The sequence below is a fragment of the Dunckerocampus dactyliophorus genome, chromosome 1, assembly GCF_027744805.1.
Source record: "Dunckerocampus dactyliophorus isolate RoL2022-P2 chromosome 1, RoL_Ddac_1.1, whole genome shotgun sequence".
NCBI classification, from domain to species: domain Eukaryota; kingdom Metazoa; phylum Chordata; class Actinopteri; order Syngnathiformes; family Syngnathidae; genus Dunckerocampus; species Dunckerocampus dactyliophorus.
Genome location: NC_072819.1, coordinates 19668221 through 19687554, shown reverse-complemented (window position 1 = coordinate 19687554; position 19334 = coordinate 19668221). Strand labels below are relative to the sequence as shown.

Below are 19334 nucleotides of genomic sequence, written 5' to 3'. Positions count from 1 at the left end.
TGTAATATTAAAATAACAAATTCTTTATATGGGTATAAAAATCTTAATAATATGTGATTTATGAGCCAAAAAATGCAATATTACAAGAAAAGAATATCTTAAATTGACAGGAATAAAGATGTAATATTAATTAACTTATTTATTATCATCCCAGGCCTAGTGCCCACGAAACTTTTAAAAAGTAATAAAGGTGCAATCATTTACAGGAATAAGGATTTTATTTTAACAGAAAAAAATTACTTTTTCTAGAATAAATGTATAATATTACCAGATAATAAGTCCTAATTTAATTTTTTTTATAATGTTGTAATATTAGAAGAAATAACTTTAATGCTATGAGAAAATGTCCTAATTTTAGATGGAAATAATATATTACGATGCAGTGTCATATCACAAATAATTAAATTAAATCATTATACTGTACAATGAAAAAAAACATACAGTATACATTAATGTGTATAATATTTATATATTATCAGTTGTATTTATTTTTCTTAATCAAGATATAATGGACCACAGTATAAAACTGTTTTATAATTTATGTTTATACATATTCATATATTATTTATATAAAGTCGTGCAAATGCATGCCAATTATAAGTAAGGGTTGTGTATTCTCCCAGTTACGAGCCTTCACCGAGCACCTGAATGCAACATCCCTCTACCCAGCATGCATTGCGCTGTCGCCATTTTTCTTGTTGTGTTGTGTCAAGAAGTCTAGCTTGCGAGAACAGGAACATTCTGCGTTTACTTTTCTATACATTGATTGGTTTTACAATAATTACTTGATTTACGTTCGTGCGGGTGTTTAAGTTGAAATACACAGCAAATATGGCTCAATACAAAGGAGCTGCCAGCGAGGCAGGAAGAGCCATGCAACTGATGAAAAAACGAGAAAAGGAGAGGGAACAACTTGAACAACTCAAACAGAAGATTGCAGAGGTTTGTATACTTTATACTGATGTTGTCTGGCATGTTTACATTAATGAAGGTCCTCAGGAGGGTAAAAAGTTCACGAGCATCCTGTCAAATGCTTTTTGCACACCCCAATATTTCTTCAAACTTCACGACTATTCTTATAAAGAGCAACAAATATAGTTTCCTTATGTTCTCATGGTATTAAACATATAGTCCATATATAAAACCAAGATGATATTTGTCGCCTTTTTGCGGGCTTATGGTGTAACTACAACATGCTTCGTATTGCAATAATAGGGAGATTTCTGACGAGATCCTACCGCTGTGCACCAAGTCTAGTATTCTCTGACTTTCATCCAGGTCATTGCAACTGAACTGTTCAGGTTGTCTTAGATGTTTTGCCTCTCACCCAAGGAGGCTTAATCAGTTGATGCTCACGACTACGGTAGTCAGGACAGCTCTAGTCGGAGGGGATGGTGCAGGGTACTGCAAAGCATTTATCCTCTGGCACGCCTCAACAAATCCTGTATAGTATTCCGCGAGCAACTGGTACAATAATAGTTCCGACACCGGATCAAGTTGGCTTTATGCAGACCAAGTTTTGATCCACGCGCGTCGTTCTTGGTTGTTGTCGTTGTTATTTTACAATGTACAAGAACGCAAAATCAAAATGCAACACCGTGGAGGCTCTGGAAGAGATTGAACAGAGAAGTGATGTTGACATCTCGGACTCGGAGGACAGCACAGACTTTGACGACGAGTACGACTGCGGGGATGAGGGGTTTTATTGCAAGAATGATCACCCAACATATCAGTAAGACACTGTTTTTTTATTTTACATTTTTAATAACTTTGCTGTATGTTTCCGTTACTTTATTCGATAAAATTAAGCTGTGGAGGACTCCATTATTTCGTACTGTATACTGTGCTTATTGCTACCACAGCAGCTGCTGAATAATAAGTGTACTGATTGTACTGGTTGAGGCACTGGCATTCTTTGTATTATTATGGTTCCTGAAAAAGTTTGCCGTCTGTGTGTGTGAATTTGTACACTATAATAACTATATTTCACCAGCTAAGTGACGTGTATATTTGCAAGGATTCTCAGTGTATAATATCACCCTAATAATTCTACCTCATTTTTGTTTTTTTACTTTTTTTACCGCCAAGAAGAGGAGACCCCACATCCAAGTTTGGTAACCCATCCCCCCACAGCTATTAGCACCCATTATGCCACAGATACAGCCAACGCTCCCCCCAGAATTACAGTCACACTGAGTTCAAGGTAAGGTGTATGGAGCTGTTTGCTGTGCCCGTTTGAATATTTTATCACTTTTTACTCAGGCTGTTGTTTGGCTTCAGTAAGTAGGCACGAAGAGGGTTCACCCTGTGCTTGTTTTCAGCCCTGGTCATGTTTGCTTCATAAAACAACAGCTTGAACGAAGTGAGCCCTCTTGTCAATATTACAGTCTCTTTGTCCATGTGAGGGGAGCGGAGGAAATAAGATGCTTGTAAAGCCAAAGGCCAAAGCCCCCATGTGGGAATATTTCGTCTTCAAACCAGATGAGCAAGGCATCAACACGGATGTGCCAGTATGATGAATCTGTTTGAAAGTGGTGGCAATGAAAAGGCAACACAACGAACTGCCCCACGGAAAACATAACCCTTGACCCAGGTTTCCTGTGGGTAAAAAAAAAAATTACACATTGAGATGCAGAGCTTTAGTCACGATAGTCAATACTCACAAAGTAAATACAAACAGAACAGCACAAAATGGTGTGCGCTCACAGAAAGTGTACATCACAAAAAAAATGCCACAAACATTTGAGACAGTAAGAATGGTCTATGACAGGGGTCGGCAACCTTTACCATCATTTTTCCCCCTCTTCCAGTAAAAAAAATAGTCGGGAGCCGCAAAACATTACACTAAACTTGTAAAAATTGTAATCTTTTTCAAATGTTACCTGTTACAACCACAAAATTCAACAAACAGAAGTGCAGGCCTACTCTGAAATAAAATGAACACTTAACACTGTAAGTCTTACTGAGTGGTTCCTATATTTGTGTAAAATTAAAACAAAATGTAGCCAACTTTAAGATGAAAAAGTCCTTCAGAGTTAATATGTCTGCACATCAGTGTTGTTTGCTCAGTAGCGTTTATGCCTGCACTGAATTGTCATCAATAACCATTCTATTCATCTTGTTCTTGACTATCTTTGCAAAAAGAGGCATTCTTTCATTTTCTGAAAAATGTCCTATTTATTTTTTAATTCGCAGAATAGATGCTCTGACATTTTTATGATTTTATACGATTTCATGTATTGTCCATTTGTGAATGGCTTCCCATTTCATGTGCAGCCCTGTGTTGCCAACTTGGCAATTTTCTTGCTAAACCTGGCAACTTTCCAAACCCTCTTGGTGACTTATTTTCTCAAAAGTGATGAGACACAGACCTCTTTATAAAGATCTTTCCTGACATCGTTGGGAGATTTTTCTGGTATTTGGAGACGTGAAAGTGAAAGCACATATTGTTGTGAGCAGTGAGTGTACAGCCAGCTGCAGCGGCACACTATGCGTCTTGTGGAGTCACCATCTCTGCGATTAGCGTGTCACGGGCGCCGAGTACATAACTACAGCGCATTATCCTTATAAAACATATTGCTAAGCGCCCGTTAATTAAATTGTTTTATTTTACTGCACAGTAACTTGCTTCAGACTCAACGCAAAACTCCCTCACCTCTTTTTCTCTCCCGCGCAGTGAGACGCCTGGCATACACTAGCCTACCTCCCCCTCCATTGCTCATCCAATCAGTCGTCAGAACGCACTCTAGATGCATTCACAGACTTGCGGTGAGTCGGTTATTTGCGGTTATATTCACATTTCCCCTACTTCGGTGTTAAAAAAACCCTAGTGGGTGATGTATTAGTTTGTGTAAGCTGTCTGTCCTACTCCTGAATTGCTGACACAAAAGTGAAAATTTGTCAAAACATGAACACCCTACTGTGTTGCTTGTGCTACTATTTTTATGACAAATATGCCACATTGTGGCACTGTGATAAACCAACGTTTTGACCCCTCGGTTTGGCTTGAGATTTCTCACACTGTTTATGTAACTTGAGACCGCTCCACCAAATCACCAATAAATTCGCCATACATCTTTAGGGGACAGACAAGCACATGTCTGTCAAATTTGAGCAAGATTGGTAGAAAAACATGGCGTCAAGCAAAACGTCTTTCCAGGGGCACGGGTGGGAATTAGCAACTAATTGCCTATAAGTGATTTGCCATTTTTTTAATGCTTATTAAACTTTTAGATATATGTATCCCATGAACGCTGGCATGTCTTCCACAGCATTTTGAGACCAACCCATAGGCGGCTCCACAAATTGCAGCGGCAGAGTTTGGCCCACGAACAAATTAGATCCAGCGCATGTAAAAGGAAGGAGCGCATGAACAATGTCAGTGATCTGTTTGCATGAAACGCAGTGTGTTTGATATGATTATAAAATTTGATAATATTACATCACTACAAACTCTTCACCATTTGTTCTTTTCCCGCAGTGACGATGATGATTCTCTACCTAGCCAAGCCAAGAGTAAGAAAGGTTGTTGGACTGCCAGTAAGAAGCCAAAGCTGCCTACCTTTGAACAGGACAGTCATGATGCACTGGAGAGGTGGCGTAATCCAGCCGAGGCGGATGTAGACATAGGAGTGCCAGTGTTCAAACCATAGAGTGCTGTGGGGCTCATGATAGACACCACAGTATCATGGACACCATTGAGCCTCTTCAAACGCTTCTTCAGCTCCAACGCCATACACACCGTAATCAAAAACACCAACGCCAATGCTGCCGGCATGCGTTTCAAGTGGAGTCCCTTCACAGTTTCAGAATTGTATACACGAATAGCCATCATCATTTATGCAGGCTAGGTCCAGGTGCACTCGAGGGCAGACCTGTGGCGAAGACAGTGGCCGTACAACTTTTTTTTCCCGCAGAGCTACATGTGCAGGGAACGCTATGAAGCCATTTCTTGGTCTTTTAAGCTTTGTGGCGTAAAAGAAGACGAAAAGAACAAGAAGAGGAAGGGAACGCCATCCTATGACCCACTTCTTAAGATAAAGCTACTGTGTCAGCAGATTGTCAATAACTGCAAGACTCTTTACCAGCCGGACAGAGAGATTACCATTGATGAAAGGATAGTGGCAAGAAAAGCCAGAAAACACTTCACGAGAGAAAAGCCAATCAAAATTGAGCACAAACTGTTTGTTCTGGCAGACTCGCATACAGGATACACATGGAAAGAGGGGAAAACTGCTAAGGGCCTTGGCAACACCTATGTAATGAAATTTGTGGACTTTCTTTACTGGGAGAAGGTCATCACCTCTACCTAGATTACTTCTATACCAGCCACGCACTGTTCAAAAAGTTGTCTGCTCGCAAAATAGCAGCTTGCGGGACAATAAGGAAGTCTCACATTGGTTTCCTGAAGATGATGAAAAATGATATTCCAAAGAAGGCTGAAAGGGGAGACATGAGGTGGCTGCGCAAAGGCAGGCTGCTCTTTGTCAAATGGATGGAGGCAAAACCAGTGACGATGCGCAGCAGCTTCACAGGCGGTATAGATTTATCAGACGCTCTCATCCAGTCTCATTCAGTGAAGGGAAAGACCATGAGATGGTACAAGTCCTTCTTCTATCATTTCATTGACATTGCTGTTGTAAATTCATACACCCTTTTCAAGCAGCTGACAGGTAAACAACAAACCCATGAGTCAAACATTTTAGGGAGGTTCTGATGAAGGAACTCATCGAGGGAGCAAAGGTAGCTCAAACTGGCTCTTGGTCCACCATCAGGGCCAAGTGTTTGCCCCTTTATTATGCACAAACCGCCAGTTCTTTCCGCAAGGATTGTGTCTTCCGCAAGAAGCGGGGGCAAAGGAGGAAAACCCCCCTTTACTGTGGTAAGTATGAAGCACCCTTGTGCTTCACAATTGCAAGAAACTGCTTTAAGGACTACCATTTGACTAGATGGTAATTATATTATACAGAGTGTATGCTTTGTCCTTTCATATTGGCAACAGGTGTTTCCTTTTTCCTGTACTGTATTTTTAGTTTTGTTCAGAAATTGTAAAGCGTGGTTTTCCCTTTTGTAGTGAATGCAGTCACTTTGGACACATTGTATTGTACTTTTTATATCTTGTTGTAATAAAAATAATCCAGTTGGAGACAAAAGGATAGCGTTCTCTTCATTTTATTTTGCTGTATACTACAGTATGTTTACATTGTGTACAATCATAACTGTCATGGCCAAAGCCGCTATTGTATGTACATATCATTTTGTAGAAATCATTGTTGTAAAATTCCCTTTTAAGAAGTTAAAAAAATAACATTTGGCACACTTTTGGTTTCCAAGTGGCCTAAAAATGAAATGTCTGCCAGGTACTACTACACTTAGTAAAATCTTGTTGTCTGTTGCAAAGGTATACTGTAATAAAATGGTTGATGGGATTTGAGGGGTATACTCACTTTTGTGAGCTCCTGTGCTAAATTTCTGCTTTCTTTTAGGACAACATGGTCAAGTCTAACATCGATAAGAAGTTCTCAGCTCACTATGATGCTGTGGAGGCAGAGTTGAAGTCCAGCACTGTTGGTATGCAAATCTTGTGAAGAAAAAATATGTGTAGCTACTTTAATTTAGATTGTTGTACACATTGTACAATAGCTATGTCTTGAGTGTGTTTTTTTTTTGTCTTTAACACCTTGATTAGGTCTGGTGACATTGAATGATATGAAAGCCAAGCAGGAGGCTCTTGTGAAGGAGCGCGAGAAGCAACTGGCAAAGAAGGAGCAGTCCAAAGAGCTCCAGCTGTGAGTAAACAAACTCCCTGTGTGAATATTGGCATTCATCCAATTCATTGTAGTTTCAGGGCATTGCATCGATGACTGCTCTGTTTTGGATTTGGATTTGGATTTTTTGGATTTTATGTGTTATTCCAATAAAAACACTAATGTGCTGAAATTGGTTACTGAGGGCCTGATAGCAGCCATCAGTAAATAATCAACAAGACCGAACAAGAATAGTGCACTATAGGTAAAATGATGGATGTGTGAAGTCCTTCCTGATGCAAGTGGCCATCTTCCTACATCTGGAAGCGAAGTTATCAGTGGTGGAAGGAAGGCTGCGGCTCAGTCTTTTGTACAGCCTTCACCACCCTGTGCAAAGATGCCTTCTCTGTAGCAGAGCAGCTGCCATGCCACACAGTGATGCTGGAGCAGAGAATACTCCCCATTACACATCCTTAGAAGTGCTTTAGGACTGAGCCTCTCTGACAGGCGTTCCTGAGTTACCTCAGGAAGTAAAGCCGCTATCATGCTTTCCTAATCAGACTTGAAGCATTGTTGCTCCAGGTGAGGTCTTGCTTAAGGTGGACGCTCAGGTACTTGACACCAGTGAGGTTCATAGCTGGTGAGGCACCGACACTTTTGGAGATTTTTTTTAAATGTTAGTACGGATTGCTCATTAAGAGGGACAATAAAAAAATGTCTTCAGTTTGTTTTCAAATAGTCACATTTATAGTTTTTTTTAACAACTGGAAAGCATTTGTGTTCTTACCTTTTTATCTGTACATGAAGTACATGCAGCCACTCCTTCTCCAGGAAAAGGTCTGATACGTTGTTGCAAAAGTCACCTCTTGGTGAGCTTAGGTATACTGTATAATACTCCATCTTGGCAGTAAAATTCATATATTCATTCAGCAGAGTATAAAAATATCTTGCATTTGTCTGGTCAAAAAACTGTTGGTCAAAAACGCTGGCTTTTCCTCCATGGAAGAGCAGCAGTGACAAGCACCTTCCAACTCACGCACGTCTGACCCCTTCAGGATGCACCGGTACTGTGAGTGCCTCCCGTATGACATTTCTATGTACAGTATTTTATTGTCCGTTTAGCAAGAATAATGATGTCACAAATACATTAAAGACGTTACACAGGCTGTAGAAAGTTGTGGTGTATATTACGGCGGTGCCTCGTTTATCACGGTTAATTGGTTCCAGGCCCGACTGCAATAAGTACATTTTCGCAAAGTAGGATTCAATATTAAGAAATTGAATATTTTCGTAGTTAAAGCATGGAAAACCTGTTTATGATTTTCTAAGATGATTTTTACCATTGCTGGAGCCCTGTAGACATGAAATAAGAAGAAGAGACAGCTGTTGCTTTAAACATAGCATGCTACCTCGGTAGCCTCCAATATGTTTATTCTAAACTTAAGAAAGAGTTTCAAATGGAGTAAAGAAGGACGTAGAAACCAAAAACGTACCACTTCCACACGGAATGGAAGGAGAACTTTTCATATGTCATGTCGGATGTGCCATGGCTGGCTCCATGCAATGTAAAGATAATCTAATATAATGTCATGTTTCATAATGTAACATTACTCTCACCTAGTGACCAGAATACTTCATTTAACTTGTCTTTCAATGTTGTTTGATTAATAACAGTCCGTAGTCAGCCACGAAACAGCGGCCATTTATTAATTCGTTTTTGAAAAACCACGGTAGAGTGATCTAATAAAAACACCTGCCTCACCTGACTTTGCATCACTACTTGAAACGGGAGACCACTTCCAAAGCCATCCAATAAAATAGATGCTTTATTTACCTCCAAGAGAAATTCACAAGACATTGGCATAAAAAATACTTTTAGGGTAGGACTAATCATTTGACATAGTTATAGATCAATTTGTGGTGTGATTTACAATATATGACTTTTTTTTTTAACAAATTCTCTTCAGCGCAGTAGTAATTTATTGACGGCCCCTAGTATAAACAACCAGCGGTTAGAGCGGCACTTCGAGTGCGAGCAGTGGTGGAGCCAGAAATTTTCCATTGGGGTGGCCAAGGTGAGACCATTACTCACATGGGGGTGGCAATAAGTTGATGCCTGAAATGTCTAGATGGCCAGTGGGGTGGCCCTGGGCTGGGTGATATGGACCAAAACTCATATCCCGATATATTTATGTTGACTATCGACATATGATATACTGTATATTCTGATATTTTTTTTAAGCAAAGTCAAAGCCAAATATGCGTGTCAAGTTGTTTTATTAAAATAAATACTTAACATGAGGAGGGTTTTTGAAATTTTAAAGCTTAATGCAAGATGCACAAAAAAAATGTAATCAAAAAATAGCCTCTAAAATAAAGCAGGCCATTCTCTTTCTGAAATAAATATACAAAAACTCAAATAAAATGTTTTTCTAACAAACCTTTAGCTATGCTCAAATCCTCAGCTAATAACAGAAGAAAAAATATGAAGGAGTGTCCGGTTCAAGAGGAAATTTTAAAATGTCAGCAACTCAAAAATACTAAAAATTGAACTGTGGTATTGTTTAGGTAAACATTTTTAGAAGACATAAGCATGTCCTTATTTTGTGTCAGGAACACCAACCTGTCAAGTGCATCAGGCTTAAGCAACTGTCTGTCTGACTACCTTTTACATTTCTGGTAGAGTTTGTCGTGCTAAACACTGTGAAGCTCGCTGAACATCGCGAGTCCATCGTTTTCAGCACGTTTTTAAAGTCATTTTTTCCACTGCAGCGGGGACCATATCTTAGCAATGTGATGGGACACCTCTTTGTAATAGCACACCACTTTGGTTTTCCTTTCATGAGGAACATAACAGGAGCGCAGCAGACAGCGCACAGCTTCGCAATTTCCTCATATTGGAGTTTGTGCCAAATTTTAAGGAGGTGAAAAATATTTTTTTATGGTCTGAATTCGAAGTACCTCCACATCACTGAGCTACACTTATTCCTTTCTGACTAATTCTTCCACCGCAGACGCTGTCGCTTCGACTGGAGCTGCCGGGCTTGTGCTCCGCCTCTTCTCCCTCCTCCTGCATGCAGGGGGAGGGAGATACAGTGCAAATCCAGTCTATATTGATAAGGTTGGTTTTGATATCGTGCTTAAAGTAAATATCAATATTTTTTAAATATAAAATATATATATCGCTCAGCCTTAGGGTGGCCGGAGGGTGAACAAGGGTGGCCACAAGGGTGGTCACCACGGAGCTCCGCCACTATGTGCGAGCTCCCTGCACAATGACACAGCAGTCCGGGCACAGTGAGGGGAAACTACCGCTGTAGCTATGGAGTTGAATATCCGACGCCCAACGTGAAACTAACTTCACCATGGTACACTGCGGACATGTCTACATGGTAGTGTTGCCTTTTCTTCTTCTTGCGGGTTGCGGGAATCAAGTGGCAACCAGCTTTGAAGCGCATTACCACACCTACCATATTGGAGTGTGGCCCAGAGTTACAATAGTTATACGGCAACCGTATCAGCCCGATCGGATCGGGACATCCCTAGTTTGGATGCATCCTATGGGCAACATTAAAAGTCTTGGTGGACCGGATATGACCCACGGGCCTTGGTTAGCCAAATCCTCGCCGTCAGTGACATCAATGGTGTTATCTGATGTAGGTCATGACAGTCCTCGTCACTGTGGACCCTTTGTGGACAGGAATATTGTGGAGGTCTTTGTTCATCTCTGGACGATTGCATGAGAGGTGTTGAATATGTCTGTTAACACCTCTACCAACTGACGAGGGCAGTCCTTCAGGGCCAGCCCTGGCATGTTGCCTTGCATGAATTTTTCCTAGAGAACAAAAACCCAAAACTGCACCATGTGCATGCTATCCTTTTTAAAATGTACACAAACTTTGCGTTTAACAGACCTCTTCTTGGCTTTTGCGTCTAGTACTTGCAGTGTGTTGTACTGAGAAGTGTCTTTTTGTAACCCGATTTAGCAGCACAACAAGGGCAATATATTAGAAACACCGTTCAGTGCAGTTCATCACCACTGCAAAATACAATAATACATATCAATATTATTAAATTCCCATAGTTTGGGAGTTTTTTTATATGCTACAGAGAGTACCAGTCGTTTATTAGAGGGAGGCCCTTTATTCGACAGGAGCCCTTTATGGGCACAAATGTGTTTCTGTATAATAATGTTCATAATAGTTAATACATTTTATAGATTTACACAAAAAAATTCCACAGCATTATTTACATAAGGCTTTTTTTCTTCAAGCAACATTGTAAGCAACTTTATCATTTTAAAATATATTATTGCCATATTTATAGTATTGAAATACCGATATGATATACTTTTTAAAAAATTATAAGCTTTGATGATTATTACCTTCGTTTGTTGATATGCTGACTGATTTTATAACTATTTACTCAACTGCAGAGTGAACCAGACTTTTATTTGAGGTAAGGTGTTTATTACTGCGTGGCCATTTTTTTTGTTTGTTTGTAAAAATGCATTTCAGCTGGGAGAAAGGAGGCATTATTCTTTGTGCGGTGTTTATTTATTTGACGCAATCAAGGATTCATTGAGATACAGCATCTTAATCTATATGAAATCAAAATGTTGACACAAATAACTGATACAAACACAAAGCTGGCAAAAAAGTTAGTTTTTTTTTTTTTAGCCTTTTTACAAAATGAAAAATATCAAAATGGACCCCCTGGAGCCTTTGATTTTTCAATATGTGGCCCTCAGTGGAAAAAGTTTGGACACCCCTGCATAAGTGTTCACATGTACCTACAAGTATAGTAATTCTGTGGCCCGTGAGTGAAGTAGTCATGATCTGTTTATGTTGTACATGGTGTTGGTGATCAGTTGTTGATCACATGTTTTCCTCCTCTACCTCTTTGCAGAAAGCTGGAGAAGCAGAAGGAGAAGAAGAGAAAAGAAGAACAGAAGAGAAAAATTGCTAGTTTGTCATTTAATCCAGAAGACGACGGTGAAGGTGAAGAAGAGGAAGAAGAAAAGGAAGAAGAAGAAGAAGAAGAAGAGCAGGATTGTGAGTATATGCAGTAATTACTAGGGATGCTCCGATCAGGGTTTTATGCTGCCGATACTGATACCGATCATCCATGAGTGAAATCGTCCGATACCGATGCCATTTCATATAGATTAAGTATAAATTTTAAAATGTACTATTGGCTATATCAGGGGTCAACAGCATTTTTTCTTGTGAGAGCTACTTTTACAAAATGAAAATGGCCAAGAGCTACTCATTTTTGTAACATGTATTTTCATAGCTTATTTCAACACAAACAAATTGAATATGTTTTCTTAACAAAATGCTGGTATCCATAACTCACATTTTATATTTCAGAATGCATTTCTTTCTAGTGTTCTCACATTATTAACTGAAAACCTGAATTTAAAGCAGGCTTGCGGGTGCCTCATGTGGTCGTGGGGGGATACCTGGTGCCCGCGGGCACTACATTGGTGACCCCCTAGGCTATATGATATGAAAGGGAAACCATTAGACAAAAACATATTTTTACTTTTTCAAAATCAGTGATGAAACTTAGAGGATCAGACACCTTCTTTAAGGAGACTTTGAATGCTAGAGCACATAGCTTGATGGCACTCCAGCAGGACGCCCAGGCAGTCGGCAAACCCGGTTTACTCCACTGCCAACGACGGCTAGCCATCCAGTCTGACGAGTCCGACCACTTTTCAGGCTATCCGCCTTAGACCTCCGACTGCCACTCCGGCGAGTGTCCAGCGTTGTGGCTACATTAGCCGGCCGACCCATGATCACATTGCGAGCCTCGAAAACTCACCACACCCTGCCAAGTGCCCTCCCCCAAATGCTGCACCAAACTAAAGCTTTTTTCATGGCCTGTTTTGCAGGGTGTAAAACTTATATCACTCTCACAATGACAGGGAAGTCTCACACGGCTGACATGGCTTTGACACGCCTGCGCAGTGGGAGAGAAAGTGGGCGGAAGTCGGTCACGACGCACTGTTGCAGTAGTATGGGGTGGAGGTGATCGCCGTTATAATGCATGTATCAGCATATGCCGATCATGTACTTTGTCACGGAAATCGGCTTATATTAATCGGTGATCGATCGGCGTACCCCTAGTAGTTACAGTACAGGTGGTCCTCGAGTTCCTTTCCGAGACTGTGATTTAAGTAAGTTAGACTGAGTTTTAGCATAAGTCGGAACTTATATCAAAATTAACTCTTGTGCACAGAACACATGAATGACATTTCCAGCAGTGTTGTTTTGGGCATCCATTTTATTTTTGGATGTCTTGGATGAAAATGCTTCTTGTTTTAATAGCATTTTAGTCAGTTCTATATGTGAACAAACAAAAACTAAAAGCATTTTAGTCTAATTTTAGTCTGGTCCATTTTAGTAAAAAAAAATAAACAAATAATTAATGTCTATGTATTGGAAATTGGATAAGGAAAAAAGAGAGAATACAATTACTGTCTATCAGGTACACCTGTACAGGTGAATACAAAATCATGTAGCATATAGCATATCTTAAAAAACCTACGGCTACGGCAATCGATGCCAGCATGTTTAATCACTCCCTATCAAATGTATTACCATTCGACTTATCTTGCATCTTTGTGTTTACATGCTTTGCCTAGTGACAGTGGCAGCAGCTAGCTCGCTAAATAGGGTTATCTGCGTAGCTTCTCCTCTTGAAACTCCAAATGTCACTTTTTATCACAGTGACATTTTCTTTTTAAAACAAACAAGCAATGCGGTTAGTTCAGAGCTTGTTTTTGTCCCACGGGAAAGCTACAAGTGGATATCACCTTCATGGGGTACGTACTAACTGTGTCACTGAACAATTTTCCTCTCTTGTTGTCATTATAGTAATTATGTCTTGTCCTCAAAACGCTATTTGTGTGTGGTTGTTTAATGAACATGAAACATAGTGTGTCCAGTCTTATGATGGTGATACCATACCAGCTGATTTTAAGTAGCTCACCAAAGGGTCAAAGAATAAAGTATTTGCTTCAACTTTCAATAGCTTTTTATTATAACTTAAATTCGGACTTTATACCTTTTTATATATGTTTGAGTGGGGATCTGCTTGGTAAATAAAGTAGCGTACAATTTAAATGTTGCCAATCACAAATAAAACACAAATAGTTGACATCTCTGATAGTGATGAAAGTGCAACCTGGACTCTGAATTTATTCTCTTAAGTTAAGCAGGACAGGTTTCTGTTTAATAGAGATATTTATTTGTATTATTTTATTCTCTAAATTGTGTTATTGTGTACTAAAAACCTAATTATTAAACAATTTATTACCCATGTATTCATATTACAGTACCCCAAAACATGCATCAAATTAAATTCAGGTTTTTGTCAAATATATATACAGTGTTCCCTCATTTATCGTGGGGAATTGGTTCCCAAAATAACCCGCAATAAGTGAAATCCGCGAAGTAGCCAACTTAATTTTGGCTACAATTACTATACACTGCTCAAAAAAATGGAACACTTCGAAAACACATCAGATCTAAACTGGGGGAAAAATGATCTTGAATATCTTTCCTGATAATAAGTGAGTGATGTATTAGTAACAAAATGATGCCACATAATTTGATAGAAATGAAAATGGTCACCCTATAGAGGGGGGAAATCAAAGACACCCCAAAAATGAAAGTGAAAAAATGATGCAGCACACTGGTCCATTTTGCCAAAATGTCATTGTAGCAACTCAAAATGATTCTCAATAGTTTGTGTGGCCCCCACGTGCTTGTACGCATGCCTGACAACATCAGGGCATGCTCCTAATGAGACTACGGATGGTGTCCTGGGGGATCTCCTCCCAGATCTGGACCAGGGCATCACTGCGGTACCTGGACACATGGAGGAGATTCCAGGAGACAGGTAGTTAGTCCAGAAGAGCTGGACAGGGCCGTAGAAGGTCCTTCAACCCTCAGCAGGATCGGTATCTGCTCCTTTGTGCAAGGAGGAACAGGATGAGCACTGCCAGAGCCCTACAAAATGACCTCCAGCAGTCCACTGGTGTGAATGTTTCTGACCAAACAATCAGAAACAGGCTCCATGAGGGTGGCCTGAGGGCCCGACGTCCTGTAGTGGGCCCTGTGCTCACTGCCCAGCACCGTAGAGCACGATTGGCATTTGCCATAGACCACCATAATTGGCAACTACACCACTGGTGCCCTGTGCTCTTCCCTGATGAGAGCAAGTTCAACCTGAGCACATGCGACAGACGTGAAAGGGTCTGGAGATCTTGAGCGAGCCTCATGTTTACTGGCCAAAATTATGTTTTTAATTAATTTATGGCAGAGCATTTGTAACCACGAAATGTAACATGGAATGTCATAAACCGAGGACCACTTGTACATCATAACGTAAGTACACAGTTGGAAGTGTACAATCTCTCATTGGATGATTTCTTTTCTCACAGATGTTCCTGTAAAGAAGAAGAAGCTTGGAAAAAATCCAGATGTGGACACAAGTTTCCTTCCTGATCGAGACAGAGAGGTGTGTTTAAATAATTGCACCTTATGTATCATATTACTGTCTGTAAAACCAAAGATGTTCTAAATCCAGTTCAATTTGGAATAATTGACAAAGTCATGGAATTTGCAGTGAGGTAGTGTTGTACTGAATGTATGTGTGGTATACAGTGGTGTGAAAAAGTTTTTGCCCCCTTTTTGATTTCTTTTTTTTTTTGCATGTTTGTCAAACTTAAATGTTTCAGATCATCAAAAAAAATTAAATATTAGTCAATGACAACACAACTGAACACAAAATGCAGCTTTTGAATGATTTTTTAAATTATTAAGGGAGACAAAAAACAACATCGCCCTGTGTGAAAAAGTGATTACCTCCAAACCTAACAACTGGTTCTGCCACCCTTAGCAGTAACAACTGCAATCAAGCATTTGTGATAACTTGCAATGAGTCTCTTACAGCGCTGTGGAGGAACTTTGGCCCACTCATCTTTGCAGAATTGTTGTCATTCAGCCACATTAGAGGATTTTCGAGCATGAACTGCCTTCTTAAGGTCATGCCACAGCAGCTCAGTAGGATTCAGTTCAGGACTTGGACTCGGCCACTCCAAAGTCTTCATTTTGTTTTTCTTCAGCCATTCAGAGGTGGACTTAATGGTGTGTTTTGGATCATTGTCCTGCCGCGGAACCCAAATTGGTTTCAGCTTGAGGTCATGAACAGATGGCCGGACAGTCTCCTTCAGGATTCTTTGGTAGGATTCTTTGGATTCTTTGGTCTCCCAGAATTCATGGTTTCATTTATCACAGCAAGTCTTCCAGGTCTCGAAGCAGCAAAACAGCCCAAAACCATCACACTACTACGACCAGATTTTACTGTTGGTATGATGTTCTTTTTCTGAACCGCGGCATTATTTTTGCACCAGATGAGACGAGCTTTAAAGGGATAGTTTGGATGTTTTTACATGAAGTTGTATGGCGTCCCCATCAGCAGTGTACTGTACTACACCAACAGTGACTTACCCCCTCAAAACTGGTCCCGTGAGACCAGTTCTGGTCGGAGATCCGTGTCGAGGAATGTAGTTCCGCTTAGTTGCAGTGGCCATTTAAGTAAAAAGTTTGAAAAGTTTGGCTTCTCAAAACAATATGCGTTCAAAAGAGTAATACATTTGCATGACAAAAATGTCTCCTCAAAAAAATTTGACCTCACAAAACGCTCGGCATTACATTTGTCTCCCACTGTATCCCTGCCCACTGTCGCATGTGCATTCATGTGTATGTGATGAAGACGTTCGCAGTAATGCCACTCTTCTTCTGCGACGGAGCGCCACGTCCATCTTGTTTACGTATGTGTTCCACAAAGGAAGAAGATGCGAGCGCCTTCATCACATACACATGAATGCGCAGGCAACAGTGAGCAGGGATACGGCAGGAGACAAATAAAACGCCAAGCAATTTGTGAGGTGTAAGGAGGAGCCATTTTTGTGATTCAAATGTTATTGCTCTTTTGAACGCATATTTTTTTTTATTTTGAGAAGCCAAACTCCTTCCTTAACTCTTTCAATGTCAAAGACGTCAATTGACGTCTTTTCAAAAAGTAACGTTGACTACCAAAGACGTTTATTTACGTCTTTTGCTTTTTTTCACGGGAGCTACCAATCAGTCTTATTGATCTTGTCTGTGAATTTCTGACTTGTTGGCAATGTATTTCTGTCCCAGTAGGGGCAGCAGTTCTCTTTTCCTCCCAACCGGCAGCGACAGATTGTCTATGGATTGTGGGTTGAGAGAGAAAAATGGCGATACACATGCAGAAATCGAGCGGACACAAAAAACACAGGCAGCTAACACTGTCACAGAGCTTGTCTGCCGATGGATTTGCCTTTAGGAGTGACGCGATTGCGAAAGATAGAGGTGACATGGGTGATGTAGGTGACGTAGACACAAATGCAATTGACAGCCAAAGCAACAAGCTAGTGGTTAGCGTTGCTGAGCCATTTGGCGCGACACCGGAGCCTGACACCGGAAACAGTTCAGAGTCGGGTGACTCAGAAGCCGACCCTGATTCTTCTGACGACTGGCTGCCTATATTCTACCGCCAATATCTAAAGACCCAAAAAGGATAGAAACAAACTTTTTTTCTGATGAAAGAAGAGAGTCTAAATTTTCTTTAGATAGTTTCAATGTTTATGTAGTCCTAAAACTCTATATGTGGGTCTTGAAAGTTCAGCAAAAATGCCCCAAAACCCTGGTAGTATGGAGCTCTCTGACTGGTAGATCTCAATTACTTTCTTTCCGCTTGATTGCAGTTGTTGCTCTGAAGGGTGCCCCAACCAGTTATTAGGTTTAGGGGGCAATCACTTTCACTTGAAACATGAGACCTGTGCATCAAACCTGGTCTATATCGATATGAATGATATGCTTGTTTTTGATACCGTGCTTAAAAGAAATATCGATATTTTAAAAATATCGATGTATCGCCCAGCCCTACTCTGCAGTTATGGAAATACCGTAATAGGATATACAGTATTTAAATGTATGTTTATGAAACGAGGACCTGCAATAATATACTTTACCTTTATTTGTGTCTCGGTTTTGTGAAAGGTTAAAACCAGACAAGAGTTTTGGATATGATCATTTTCATCATGTTCATTTTTTTTTAATGAATGTAGGTGTTTTTGTGTTCAGGAGGAGGAGAATCGACTACGAGAGGAACTCAGGCAGGAGTGGGAGCTCAAACAGGAGAAGATCAAGAGTCCGTGTCAAACACACACATTCCTGTATAGACAAACTCTCACACAACACTGTAGTAATGGTTGTAAATGGTTGTATGTTTGCATGTTTGCAGGTGAGGAGATAGAGATTACCTTCAGCTACTGGGATGGATCTGGCCATCGAAAGACTGTTAAGGTCAAGAATGGATCACATTGGAAAAGCTCCGAAATTTTTCGTAGTTTTCACGTTGTTTTCATATGTGTTTCTCTCAGATGAAGAAGGGCAACACCATCCAGAATTTTTTGCAGAAGGCTTTGGAAGTCCTCAGGAAGGACTTCAGTGAGCTCAGGTTGGTCATGGACGTTTGAGCCAGGGGTTAATGCTCATGTTTGTATGAAAGCTTTATTTTGTATTCATACTAATTGATCAAAATGTTTATGTAGGAATGTAAAGTAGGATCTAGCGCGATACCCTGTGGTGAGGTGGCAAAATGCAAGCCTTGACCTCAGCTGTTAGTTCTGAACAAAATGTATTTCACTTGGCTCTATTTAAAGGAAAACTGGACTTTTTTGCAATTTTGCCCATCATCCACAATCCTTATGTGAGACATGAACACACGCCTTTCTATTTTCTGTGCGTTCTAAAGATATAAAAACAGATAAAAAGAGACATCTCATTACTGCACATAATGGGATCACCTATATCACCTACAAAGACTGCTATTAAAACACCTCCAAAAACCTCCAACAAGGTTTATGGTTTTATATACAGTACATGCTGTAACCATGTAGTAACAGGTACAGTCATAATAACATGTAATACTTAGAGTATTTTGCCGTATTGTGGTCATTTTAAGCAATACCGGACCTTCCTTCCTGGGCGCATTAATTTCACACAGCAATTTAGAAACGCACGGTACACCTAGCGTTGACTATTCCAAACTCAAAAGCAAAAACACAGCAGCAGTTGCGGCACCTCCAGTACGTAGCCTTACCTTTTCGCAGTGCCAAGGCATTGTGAGTGCGGCGCTAACGTGCTACAGCTGACTGTCTGGTGAAGCTAGTCGCTACCCGGCTAGTAGCTAACCGGTGTGGTGTGGCAAGGTATCAATACGGCAGTGATGTAGTTCAATGGGCATAACAATGTTAATAATAATAATAACAATGACAATGTTGCTGTAGCTTGGTTAATATTCACGTCACATTACATATAAATTGCACTTTTTGGAGTTTTTTCAAAAGGCATTATAAGCGGAATAAGTGTTTCCCATTATGTACATTCTTGGTTGCGTCTTTTTAGCTGTTTTTACATCTTTAGAACACATAAAAAAGAGAAAAACATATGTGTTCATGTCTCACATAAGGATTGTGGATGA

At 40.2% G+C, this 19334-nt stretch overlaps 1 protein-coding gene across 1 annotated transcript in view; it reads left to right on the top strand.

Moving 5' to 3' along the window:
* Positions 1-690: 690 nt before the first annotated feature.
* Positions 691-19334, top strand: part of fam50a (family with sequence similarity 50 member A) — a 27365-nt gene continuing 8721 nt past the window's right edge. Inside the window, exons 1-8 of the mRNA XM_054774067.1 lie at positions 691-942; positions 6486-6570; positions 6689-6788; positions 11655-11800; positions 15202-15278; positions 17933-17999; positions 18093-18154; positions 18232-18308. Of these exons, the coding sequence (XP_054630042.1) occupies positions 832-942; positions 6486-6570; positions 6689-6788; positions 11655-11800; positions 15202-15278; positions 17933-17999; positions 18093-18154; positions 18232-18308 (725 nt within the window). The 5' untranslated portion in view covers positions 691-831. The remainder of the gene's footprint in view (positions 943-6485; positions 6571-6688; positions 6789-11654; positions 11801-15201; positions 15279-17932; positions 18000-18092; positions 18155-18231; positions 18309-19334) is intronic.